Below are 12,807 nucleotides of genomic sequence, written 5' to 3'. Positions count from 1 at the left end.
TCTCGCTCCCTCTCCCTCTTTTGCTCCCCCCGTCTCGCTCCCTCTCCCTCTTTCGCTCCCCCCGTCTCGCTCCCTCTCCCTCTTTCGCTCCCCCCGTCTCGCTCCCTCTCCCTCTTTCGCTCCCCCCGTCTCGCTCCCTCTCCCTCTTTCGCTCCCCCCGTCTCGCTCCCTCTCCCTCTTTCGCTCCCCCCGTCTCGCTCCCTCTCCCTCTTTCGCTCCCCCCGTCTCGCTACCTCTCCCTCTTTCGCTCCCCCCGTCTCGCTCCCTCTCCCTCTTTCGCTCCCCCCCGTCTCGCTCCCTCTCCCTCTTTAGTTCCCCCCTCCGTCTCGCTCCCTCTCCCTCTTTAGTTCCCCCCTCCTTCTCGCCTTTCGCCCCCCGTCTCGCTCCCTCTCCCTCTTTAGTTCCCCCCTCCTTCTCGCCTTTCGCCCCCCCCCCCCCCGTCTCGCTCCCTCTTTCGCTCCCCCGTCTCGCTCCCTCTTTCGCTATTGTTTTTGTACATTTTGGAACTTAGGTTTTCTATGTGCTTACCTGTACATCCACGCAAGCAACTATTTCTATGTACTTTGACACACGTTTGTGGTGTGAAAGGCACCATAACCAGGCAATCCTGGTTGCTATGGGAAACAGGCACAGTTCTTCCAGTTTTCAGGAGTGAGGCCCAGAAATGTTGGAATCAATATCTGGCCTGGTTGTGCCTCATGAGGTCTTCTTGCCGGCAGGCACACAATGGGGGTCCTGCAAGCAAATCGCTAAAATCCCGCTTCCGTTATCCTATGGATCCTCTCCCTCATCGCCCTAACCGGCCAGATTATCTGTATGTTAGATGAAATTTAATGAACGTGTGCTGAGCAGTTATTAGAGGCCAGTTACTCCTATAGATACCCGGACACTCATTTTTCATAAATCTCCCCCCATAATCCTTCTCATTGAGGGCTGAGCCAGGGACAAAAGCTCAATTGTCTCTTCTGTAACTTTATCCCCCACAGAGTATCGACCACACAGATCCATGTTTCTGGTATATGCCGGGTAATGCTTATTACATATCATATCTGAGCTGGAGTTTCAAACAGCCATGGAAAGATCCGCACAAAAGGACCATAGAGGGAACTTTCCTGGCCTTTCCGGAAAGAGAGACAGATTAGTGAAAGCGTAGACTCTGTTTACGAAAAGTCCTTCATTCTGATTCACTCAGATATTAAGTAAATTTTCATTTACTATCTGAGTGCTCTAATGTTCTGTAAAATGCCCTCACCGGCCACTTTATTAGGCACACCTTGCTAGTATCGGGTTGGGCCCCCTTCTGCTTTTAGAGCTGCCTTCATTCTTCGTGGCGTAGCTTCAACAAGGTGTTGGAAACATTCCTCCAGAGATTTTGGTCCATAGTGACATGATGGCATCACGCATTGGATTGAAATCTGGTGACTGGGGGCCATTGGAGTACAGTGACCTCATTATCGTGTTCAAGGAACCAGTGGTGAGATGAGTGGAGCTTTGTGACATGGTGCATTATTCTGCTGGAGGAGCCATTAGAAGATGGGGACACTGTAGTCATAAAGGGATGGACATGGTCAGCAACAATACTTGGGTAGGCCATGGCATTAAAACGATGCTCAATTGGTATTAAGGGGCCCAAAGTGTACCAGGATAATATCCCCCACAACATTACACCACCACCACCACCAACCTGAACTGTTGCTACAAGGCAGGATGGCTCCATACTTTCATGTTTACCCCAAATTCTGACCCCACTACCTGAATGTCGTAGCTGAAATCGAAAATCCTCAGACCAATGATTTTCCAGTCCTTCTATTGTCCGATTTTGTTGAGCCTGTGCGAATTGTAGCCTCAGTTTCCTGTTCTTAGCTGACAGGAGTGGCACCCGGTGTGGTCTTTTGCTGCTGTAGCCCATCTGTTTCAAAGTTCGATGCGTTGTGCATTCGGAGATGGTATTCCACATACCTTGGTTGTAACAAATGGTTATTTGAGTTATTGTTGCCTTTCTATGTTCTGGAATTAGTCTACCCATTCTCCTCCTACATCAACAAGGCATTTTCCTCCACACAACTGGATATTTTCTTTTTTCTGACCATTTTCTGTAAACCCGAGAGATGGTTGTGTGAGGAAAGCCCAGTAGATCAGCAGTTTTTGAAATACTCAGACCAGCCGTCTGGCACCAACAACCATGCAATGTTCAAAGTCACTTAAATCCCCATTCTTACCCATTCTGATGCTCGGTTTGAACTTCAGCAAGTCGTCTTTATCACGTCTAGATGCCTAAATGCATTGAGTTGCTGGCATGTGATTGGCTGTATAGCAATTTCTGTTACAGGTGTAACAGGTGTGGCCGGTGAGTGTGTATAACTTGTATCTGGAGAGCAATGTCACTCCTGTAAAATCTATATTGTCTGGAGAGCGATGATATCACTTCCTTCTCAGTGCTCAGGTCTTTGTTTCTCGACCCTCCATGGCCGCCATGGACTGTCCTTTTCTCACTGCTCGGGATCTTATGAGGAAGCCCAGGGGAGCACATCTGCTGGCTTTGCCCCATTAGGGCAGCTTTCTGATGGGAAGAAAAGCTCTGTGTTGAGGGTAAACAAACCACTGTGAGTCACAGAAACTTAAACAGAAAGTTGCCCCCGGGGGTTAATTTAATGAACACAATGGAAAATTCTCACTTTCCACCTCCCGATGACATAGCAGTCAGAGCACTCTGTTTTGTCTAAGCTGGTTAAACGTGGGTAGAATTTCATTTGAGAAAGAAAACTTATTTCAGAAGGTTTGCTAAATTTTTTAAATAGTGATTAGGGTCATATTTACCAAAATTTTCAAAAGTCACAAAGGAACATTTTTTGAAAATCTAACGGTGAAGTTGGTTTTCATTTGGGACATTCCATTAGTTCCAAGATTGAATGTTAAAAGCAAGAGAATTTTGCAACATGCATCGCGTCTCTGATGGTACTCTAGAATGTACTGATGAGATTTTGCATGTGAAGGTTCATAAAAAAAATCTTATCAGCGTGTGGCCAGCTTTATTATCTGATTTTATTGCTAGTTTGTTTAATATGTAACATTATTTCTTACACATAACTACTGTTTTATTTTAGAACTTTGAACTTTTTGTGTTTAACCAATTGTGTTCTCTTGAGTAAGAATTCACCTCCCTTCCTGTCTCTCTGATGCTAGGATAAGAACGCCATGGGGAAACCAAGACAGGTAGACTAGACACAAAGCGCCAATAAAACCCTCCATCCTTGCTAAAGCTGGCCATGTCCTGGTAGACTGTTGGCTGGCCATGTCCTGGTAGACTGTTGGCTGGCCATGTCCTGGTAGACTGTTGGCTGGCCATGTCCTGGTAGACTGTTGGCTGGCCATGTCCTGGTAGACTGTTGGCTGGCCATGTCCTGGTAGACTGTTGGCTGGCCATGTCCTGGTAGACTGTTGGCTGGCCATGCCCTGGTAGACTGTTGGCTGGCCCTGCCCTGGTAGACTGTTGGCTGGCCATGTCCTGGTAAACTGTTGGCTGGCCATGTCCTGGTAGACTGTTGGCTGGCCATGTCCTGGTAGACTGTTGGCTGGCCATGTCCTGGTAGACTGTTGGCTGGCCATGTCCCGGTAGACTGTTGGCTGGCCATGCCCCGGTAGACTGTTGGCTGGCCATGCCCCGGTAGACTGTTGGCTGGCCATGCCCCGGTAGACTGTTGGCTGGCCATGCCCCGGTAGACTGTTGGCTGGCCATGCCCCGGTAGACTGTTGGCTGGCCATGCCCCGGTAGACTGTTGGCTGGCTATACACCAGTAGAACATTCGTGCAATTTTCTAAAGGTTAGTGTGGTCAAATTGATGATCAGTTTCGAAGGCGTAGGATGGAAAATTTTTCTCAAACTAATAAAATTATAACTGTGAATGGAGTTTTCATTTGGGAAATATTTGTCCTGTATTGTAAATCTTATCTCCTAGGCAAAAAAGACTTCTTACACCTGGACAAAAGTTTTTTTAAGGGCTTTCAAATGAAATAAGTTGACTCCATGATGTGCCATGTTATGACCAACAATTTTTCAGAATTTCCATAGAAACATTTAAACAAAATTCTACTGATGTATGGCCAGCTTAAGTGAAAGATTTTTTTTGCAGAAAGGAAAGGTCAAAGTGGGAAAGTTTTGTAGAAAATATTAGAAAAAAAAATTGCTTTGTGTGATTTAGATTGTACTTTTATTGCCTTCATCTCAAAAACCTGTTGACCACATCTAACTATTTCTCGCCTTTTTTACCTCCATTTTTTTTTTTTTTTTAGGTGTCTTTGTTTTTTTTTTCTTATGAGACGGACCACACCAGCCAATCAAAATAGAGTCCCTCAAGTTGAAAGTGGACTTTCTGGTGGCGCCTTTTGGCCTGAAGAAGCCTGTGCTGAAAGAGGCGGCGGCCGTGTTGGCGGCAGTTCCAGGGTCAGGGAAACCAAAAACTGTAAACGTGGATCGCCACAAAGGTCGCTACTCTGAAAACATGGACAACGAGTCCCAATATTCTGGGTACTCCTACAAGTCGGGGCAATCTCGAAGTTCACGCAAACACAGGTAAGAGACTGCTATTCAGAAATGAAAATTGATGCCAGGGATGCTTGGTTGGCTTCTTTGGGGCCTGCGTTCAGCAGGGGTCCAGTTGCGTTCCCTGCTCCTTTTCCCTTGATGCCTCAAGGGCAGGTTGGTGCAACATTTTATGATATAAATTATATTGGGAACTTTCTTAATTGTGCCAAATTCTGGTGTTTTGGATTTTTATTTGATTTCACTTCTCTGAATTTTGAGCCTTATTTGATACATAAAGGTGTGGTTGTAGCTTGTCGTATGCAGATTAGTCAAATGGCACACAGCCATGAGAGAGTAGAGAGAAGGGTCCGATAGGTTGGCAAACATCAGAGACTGTGGACCTGCTACAGGCGATGGCCAGAGACTGTGGACCTACTACAGGCGATGGCCAGAGACTTTGGATTGGTACTATTACAGTCACTTTTACAAATCAATTCTCCTGCTATAGATTCCTGGGGTCAAAGAGATTCACGATAAGAAAAGCACCTATTTGTTTCTTGGACAGTCTCTACTAATGCACAAAACCAAATAAGCGCTGTCCTTCTCTATGCCCCTTTTCAGTTTATTAAATCTATATAGTTTTCATTGGGCATTAAGGACTGTTTGAGACTGTTGTCCCCTCCACTGCTAGCAGTGCAATGCATGTCCTTGACAGACCAATAGAGCTGTGTATATTGTGTGGTAGAATGTTGGGAGGGTATGCGACTTTGACTGGGAACAAAGTTGAAATCTACATACTGACTGCCACTCTGTTTAGAGAAAGATTTAAGTATTGAGCTTTGACCATTAGCCTTAACATGTGACTTTTTATTTTGTCTGTACAGAGAACGGAGGGATCGTCATCGATCCAAAAGCCGGGATGGCAGCAGTCGCGGTGATAAGTCGGTCACCATCCAAGCTCCAGGAGAGCCTTTGTTAGACAATGAGTCAACGAGAGGAGAAGACCGGGTACATCATCTCTAAATACTAGAAATTGTGGTGGATGTAAATGGGGTCGCAATTGACAAAAACCAATAGGATGTTGGATTTGATGGTTTAGCAAGGCCTAAACAAAATTGTAGTTGGAATTGGGTTTCTTTTACACACCATCTCCATCTTGTCCTTGTTGGTATTTATTTAGAAACAAAACATGGTAAGCACTCTTGTGCCATAACCCAACCAGAGGTTGTACCATATTCATAAAAGGGTGTGATACTACACCCATTAGGGTACCTGCGTTTTTTCACTGGGGTAAAGTCTGTAATTGGCAGTAACAACAACAAAATACAGTTCTTGAACAGTTTCTAATGCATAGGCTATCACGGTTGCTATGTGCAGCGTAGTCCGGAGGGCTGGCCAAGATATTTGGTGTTCATTTTTCTTGAAAAGGTCAACTTGCCCTTTTACTAAAACTGGCTTCATGCCGTTGGATATCTATTCAAACATTTGTGAGGAAATTCTGAAATATTGTTGGTCAGAACATTCTTTCTTGTCATCATCGCCTCAACTTTTGTTTGAGAACCCCTAAAATTTCATCCAGACGTATTAAATAGGTTTCATCACAACATGTACAATTCCTGAACACCCCCCCCCCCCCCAATTTCATTCATTTGTGAAATACTTTCTATCCTGTTTCTGCGAGTTTTCTCCTCCCTGCGGTTGAAAACATATGTCGATTTGATCCCACTAACTATTAAAAAGTCGAACACTTAAAGGAAAAATTTCAAGGGAAATTCTACGGGTGTATGGCCAGCTTAGGAATCCTGGGGCCCCATAGAAAATTTTGATAGGACCCCTATTTGAAACAATCGGTGCATGCTACAAATTCCATAGTCCATCTTGAGAGTAAGGAAGGGAGGGTGGCTATGCTCCTACATTCAGTGAGACTAAGACGGGGTGGCTACATTCCTACATACAGTGGGACCAAGACCGGGTGGCTATGTTCCTACATACAGTGGGACCAAGAGCGGGTGGCTACGTTCCTACATACAGTGGGACCAAGACCGGGTGGCTACGTTCCTACATATAGTGGAATCAAGACCGGGTAGCTACGTTCCTACATATAGTGGAATCAAGACCGGGTGGCTATGTTCCTACATACAGTGGGACCACGGAGAATGAACATTTCCATCCTAGTTGAAAGTTGGATCATGGCATCAAAACAATTTGGAAGTGGCTAAGAGTAATAGAAGGACCTTTTTTTTTTTTTGTGTTAAGTATACATACTTTTAACAGTAAAAAAAAGTTTAGTATCAGTTTTGCAGTCCTCTAGGGGCCCCCTTCCTACCCCAGGCCCCATAGCAGCAACATGGGCGTTTGGTTATGCCACAGAGCACAAAAATTTGGCATCAAAAAACATTCCTCCTTTTTGCTACTTGCTAAAAAGCACACATGTGGCTGGGCTTTAATCAGTCCGCTTGTTGCCTCTTCTTTTTCCTTGCTTGGCGTGGCAGCGCGCGGATAGCTCTGCGACGCAGCGGAAGACTCGCTTATTGCCTGCCATCACCTCGTGACTAATTATTTTCCGCCATTGTCTGCAGCTTCAATTAACAGGAGCGTTTATTGATTCCTTGCAGCACTTATCGGCATCTCCAGACGAGATCCCGTGGCGCAGCGCTAACCAGCAAGTCCGGCCGCGTAAGCGAGACTGGTCCTCGTGTCTTTGACCTGTTGCCAGGGAGAGCTTGCAAAAGGATTCACAGCACAGGGGTCGCCGTTTTTCGACCGCTATTGGCTGCCGGTGATGTAATTGTTTCCAGGCCATGCGAAGGCCAGGAGGAGACAGCGGAACTTTTTTTTTTTTCTTTACTATGGAAACTCCGTTTAGCGGCCTGGCTGTACAAATTTACCTTTCCACACCTCATTAAACCAGAGGAAGGAACAAATACCCTTCCTATTAGTTCAATGCCTTCCTCCAAGAGCGTACAGCTAAACTGGTCGGTAGATAACAGACAGCTTGATTAAAAATACATTTCAATTATAGTTTTAATCTTCTTCTCCTTCTCCTTCTTCTCCTTCTTCTCCTTCTCCTTCTTCTCCTTCTTCTCCTTCTCCTTCTTCTCCTTCTCCTTCTTCTCCTTTTCCTTCTCCTTCTCCTTCTCCTTCTCCTTCTCCTTCTCCTTCTCCTTCTCCTTCTCCTTCTCCTTCTCCTTCTCCTTCTCCTTCATGCAGGTAGACAGTACTTCTTTTTTTTTTTTTTTTAAGAATGGTGTGACGGCCGTAACAAAAGACTGACTGTGCAAATTCAGGCTAAGGCTCCTACTCATAATGTATTACATATTTGTAACATTTAAAGTGGAACGTCACCCCCCCCAACCAGCCTCAAAAAAGCATACTCGCAGGATCCAACGGTGTTCTGTAGAGATCCGCCATGTCCGATGCCCCCATCTTCTGTGACGTCATCAGGGGTGTGTTCTTGCAGCCGGCCTCCTGGTGATGCTGAAAAAACGGAGGCCAGCTGCAAAAGACAACCAGTCCCCCTGATGGCGCATGTGCAGTAGAATCCCCCATGGCCTCCTGGGATGCATGATGTAGGTGTCCCAGGAGGCTGCGGAACACCCCCCCCTTCCCAATAGATGGGTTATACACAAAAAAGCATACTTGTAGGATCCAACAGTGTTCTGTAGAGAGCAGCTGCACCACACAATGTTTGGCGCCGCCATCTTCTGAAAATTCATCAGGGGTCTGGTTGTCTTTTCTGGGTTCATACAGCCGGCCTCCCGATGATGCAAAAAAAAAAAAAAAACAGGAGCCATCTGCAAAAGCCGAAAAGAGACAGACAGCCCCCCTAACAGTACAAGCTTAGTAGAATAACCCATGGTCTACTGTGATGCCATGGGAGTCCCAGTAGGCTGCGGGTACTGCATCAGTCTTTCTCACCTAAATGAGAAAGTGCAGGGGATGTGTTCCCTGAATGAAGTGAAATAGTTTTTCGATTGAGAGGAGTGAAGTGTTAGAAAGTGAGTTGGGAGGGTGAAGGTCCACTTGAAGGGATGCCAAAGTTGCCTCCTAAGCCAGTATTGACCTGCCTTTTAGGCACCATTTAGTATTCCTTAAAGTGTATGCGAAACAAAAATGTTTTGGATAGCAAGCGGATAGGTTAGGACCCTTGTCAGTCTTTTACCTCTACCCGGGGGGCTATTACCTCCATTACTGTCCTGCTGACTGCATATGAACATACAAGTAGTAAGAGGATCACTCCAACATTAACACAGGCAGGAATAAGTAAAGAAGACCACTACCCGTGTCACCCATGTTCTTTGGTGAAGTCATCAGGAGGCCGTCTTTCCTTTTCCTGTTTCTTGCACACATGCGCTTTGCCAACATGGGGGGAGGGAGGGGGGGCAGCTTTTCTCTTCCTGGTTTTTGCAGCTAGTCCCCCTGATGGACCAAATCACATCAGAGAGCCAGCTGCAAAAACCCGGAGGAAAAAAAGCTGCCCCCCCCCCCCCCTGAAGTCCTGGAGTGACAACTCCTCCATGGCTACAGTAAGGTAAGGAAGCGTTGTCACCTCAGAACCAGTGGCAGCTGCTCATATGGGGCGCCCCCCCCCAATCCATGCGCCGCCTCTAATCTACACGCTGGACGCCTAGATTCCAATGTGTTTTTTTTTTTTTTTTGAAGCGCATGATGGTGAAGTTGCGATTAATCTAGTGACTGGGTGGGGGGGTGATGGGCAGCGATCGATCGAGCACCATGGGGGGGGGGAAGGGCTGGGCTGGCTGAGTGGGGGCCGCGGGTTGCCTCCACATCTCCACCCCCCCCCCCAAAAAAAAGATTTGAGCACCAACATGTAAAAAATGTTTTTATATATATTAATATTGATTATCTCTCTAGAAATATTAGATCTAGATGGATAGATATATAGAGATCTAGATGGATAGATATATAGAGATCTAGATGGATAGATATATAGAGATCTAGATGGATAGATATATAGAGATCTAGATGGATAGATATATAGAGATCTAGATGGATAGATATATAGAGATCTAGATGGATAGATATATAGAGATCTAGATGGATAGATATATAGAGATCTAGAGAGCGAGATGTAGATCTAGAGAGCGCGAGATGGTGGAGATCTAGAGAGAGCGAGATGGTGGGAGATCTAGATATATATAGATCTCGATAAAATTCATAAATCCTGTACAATAATTTCTCGACAATAACGCAAGATGTAATAAATTCTTGGCAGATTTGTTTTTTAGGTGGGTTTGTGGGAGCTTTAATAGCGTGAGAGTGTCTGTAGATGTAACGTAAGAAGCGGAGCCAGCGGCTGTGTGTTTCAGTCTCCATGTTGTAATCCATACCCCCCCTCTGCTATACCTTAACACAGTCGTTCAACCGGTTGGGTTTTCAGGTCACAAGATCAAACTTGTCATTCTCCAGTTTTTTTTTTCTTTTTTGCGTCTCATTGAAGGAAACCAACACTTTTACAGGGCTGCTAGAAAGCCCCCAAAATAAGTTTCCATATAAAAATGACATATTAACACAACAGCTCCCCACGCAGCAATGTGAAAATGCGCGGCGGCTCTCTGGCGAAGGCTGGCACCTGTTCGTCTTGTACCTCCGCCAAGTCGGAGCTCCCCCAGCTTGTGTGATCTTGTATGGTGGGAAGGGAGGGAGGGCGGGAGCCGCCAACAGTCCCAAGTTATGAGCTGAATTCAAAATGAGAATTGGCTTCTATAAAGCCGCCGCCAGCTACGCTTATAAGATTTTGTAAGGTATGCCTGGAAAGAGATTAAAAACGCCTAACGAAACCTTTTTTTTTTTGTTTGTGTTTATTTTTGAGTAGAGTGGGAAAGAGAATTTTGTTCTAGTTTTTTTTGTCTGTTACCCCATTGGGTAGATTTCCTACACTTCCTGTCTCTGTGACACCTGTACAAAGAATGAGAGTTGTGGTTGTCACCGAGACAGGAAGTTAGGTGGTTCCACTAAAAGTAATGTATGTTTTGGAGACGTGTGCCCAAAGGGCAATTAAAATCTGGCAGAGGTTTTAACCCTTTCCATATCTATCCACAATTGAATGCAATGTTTTTAGCTAGAGTTGGACTTTGAGAACTTCTGCCAGGATGTCTTTCTCAAGACTTTGTTCCCATTGGGTAGATTTCCACATACTTCCTGTTTCCTCAGTCCCCCAGTGATCACTTGTACTGTTTGCTGTACCTTTGTAGCAAAGTGAGGCTGCAGTCGTGCAGCAGGATTTGCAGGGCTGTGTCATCTCTGGGCTGGCATCTGAGTCCAGGAAGTGGGTGGTAACCCTGGATGATGCCTGAACAATGAGGGCGCCATCCTTCTGGAGAGAAAAGTAAATGAGGGGTTCTTTGATCTCTGTGGGAGGTAATAAATACTGCAAGTGTTTTATTGCGCATGCTGCACTTGACGTGAATTAAATATATCTGACAATAGGTCTTAAGGTGACTCTCCTTTTTATTTGGTCTACAGGATGACAACTGGGGAGAAACCACCACCGTGGTCACCGGGACCTCGGAACACAGCATATCCCACGATGACATTACCCGTATCACTAAGGACATGGAGGACAGCGCCAACCTGGACTGCTCCCGCCACTTGGGTGTCATTGTGGGCGGAGCCTTGGCCTTTGTCTCTTTCCTCACCCCCATTGCCTTCATGCTGTTGCCCAAAATCTTACCGTGGGATCTGGAAGCTTGTGGCACGCCCTGTGAGGGCCTCTTCATCTCTGTGGCCTTCAAACTCCTCATCCTCCTGGTGGGCAGCTGGGCGCTCTTCTTCCGGCGCCCCAAGGCCTTCTTCCCACGGGTGTTCGTCTTCCGGGCGCTCATCATGGTGCTTATTTTTCTGCTGGTGGTGTCCTACTGGCTCTTCTATGCTGTCCGGATCCTCACCACCGCCGAGAGGAATTACCAGGGGATAGTACAATACGCCGTGTCACTGGTGGACGCTTTGCTATTTGTTCACTACTTGGCGGTGGTCTTGCTGGAGTTACGGCAACTGCAACCTCAGTTCACCATTAAAGTTGTCAGGTCCACAGATGGGGCAAGCAGGCATTATAATATTGGCCACTTAAGGTAAGCTGGAATATTTTAATAGCTCATTATGTGTATGGTAGATGCGATAACCGGATAAGCCTCCTAAAGCTTGGATGAGCCTCTCCTAGCGCTTAGATGAGCCCCAGCTAGAGCTTGGGTGAGCTTTAGTGGGCTTCAGCTAGCACTTGGGTGACCCTCAGCTAGGGCTTGGTTGAACCCCAGCTAGGGCATGGTTGAGCCCCACCTTAGCTAGGGCATGGTTGAGCCCCACCTTAGCTAGGGCATGGTTGAGCCCCACCTTAGCTAGGGCATGGCTGAGCCCCACCTTAGCTAGGGCATGGCTGAGCCCCACCTTAGCTAGGGCATGGCTGAGCCCCACCTTAGCTAGGGCATGGCTGAGCCCCACCTTAGCTAGGGCATGGCTGAGCCCCACCTTAGCTAGGGCATGGCTGAGCCCCACCTTAGCTAGGGCATGGCTGAGCCCCACCTTAGCTAGGGCATGGCTGAGCCCCACCTTAGCTAGGGCATGGCTGAGCCCCACCTTAGCTAGGGCATGGCTGAGCCCCACCTTAGCTAGGGCATGGCTGAGCCCCACCTTAGCTAGGGCATGGCTGAGCCCCACCTTAGCTAGGGCTTCGCTGAGCCCCACCTTAGCTAGGGCTTCAGTGAGCCCCACCTTAGCTAGGGCTTCAGTGAGCCCCACCTTAGCTAGGGCTTCAGTGAGCCCCACCTTAGCTAGGGCTTCAGTGAGCCCCACCTTAGCTAGGGCTTGAGTGAGCCCCACCTTAGCTAGGGCTTGGATTGGGCTCCCACAGAGCTTGGAATATTCTTCAGCTTGTGTAGCTTGACAAATTTGTGAGATAAAAGGTATGGCACAATCTCTTTGCAGCTGTACTACTAAGCAGGAAGCAGATGCTGCATACGTAATTTGCAAAAAAATGGTTGCTCCCCCATGTACATGTAATAAATACGAACTATACATTAAAAGCAAAGGTCTGGGTTTCGTTTTCCTTATTTTTTTTACATTTCGGATATCGTGGAAAAGTGGGTAGAACCTAATTTTTCGGTTCTGTTGCCCTGTTGAGATTTCTCTTAACTCCTAAATGCCGCTATGACCGGAAGTAATGGGAAATCTGCAACCAGAAAAACAATAAGCACTTATTTGTATTAGCACATTAGGGACTTTTAGTTCCTCTTTAAAGAAAGCACCCTCTCACCAGCCATGATCTGCCT

General features: G+C 46.6%; 1 protein-coding gene across 1 annotated transcript in view; it reads left to right on the top strand.

Annotated features, from left to right (window-relative positions):
- VANGL2 (VANGL planar cell polarity protein 2) overlaps positions 1–12,807 on the top strand; it is a 124,056-nt gene that overhangs the window by 86,607 nt on the left and 24,642 nt on the right. The window contains exons 3-5 of the mRNA XM_073609529.1: positions 4,291–4,570; positions 5,407–5,530; positions 11,009–11,613. Of these exons, the coding sequence (XP_073465630.1) occupies positions 4,500–4,570; positions 5,407–5,530; positions 11,009–11,613 (800 nt within the window). The 5' untranslated portion in view covers positions 4,291–4,499. The remainder of the gene's footprint in view (positions 1–4,290; positions 4,571–5,406; positions 5,531–11,008; positions 11,614–12,807) is intronic.

The sequence above is a fragment of the Aquarana catesbeiana genome, linkage group LG13 (genome assembly GCF_042186555.1).
Source record: "Aquarana catesbeiana isolate 2022-GZ linkage group LG13, ASM4218655v1, whole genome shotgun sequence".
NCBI lineage: Eukaryota > Metazoa > Chordata > Amphibia > Anura > Ranidae > Aquarana > Aquarana catesbeiana.
Note: the sequence above shows the minus strand (reverse complement) of the source record. Positions and strands in the feature narration are given on the sequence as shown.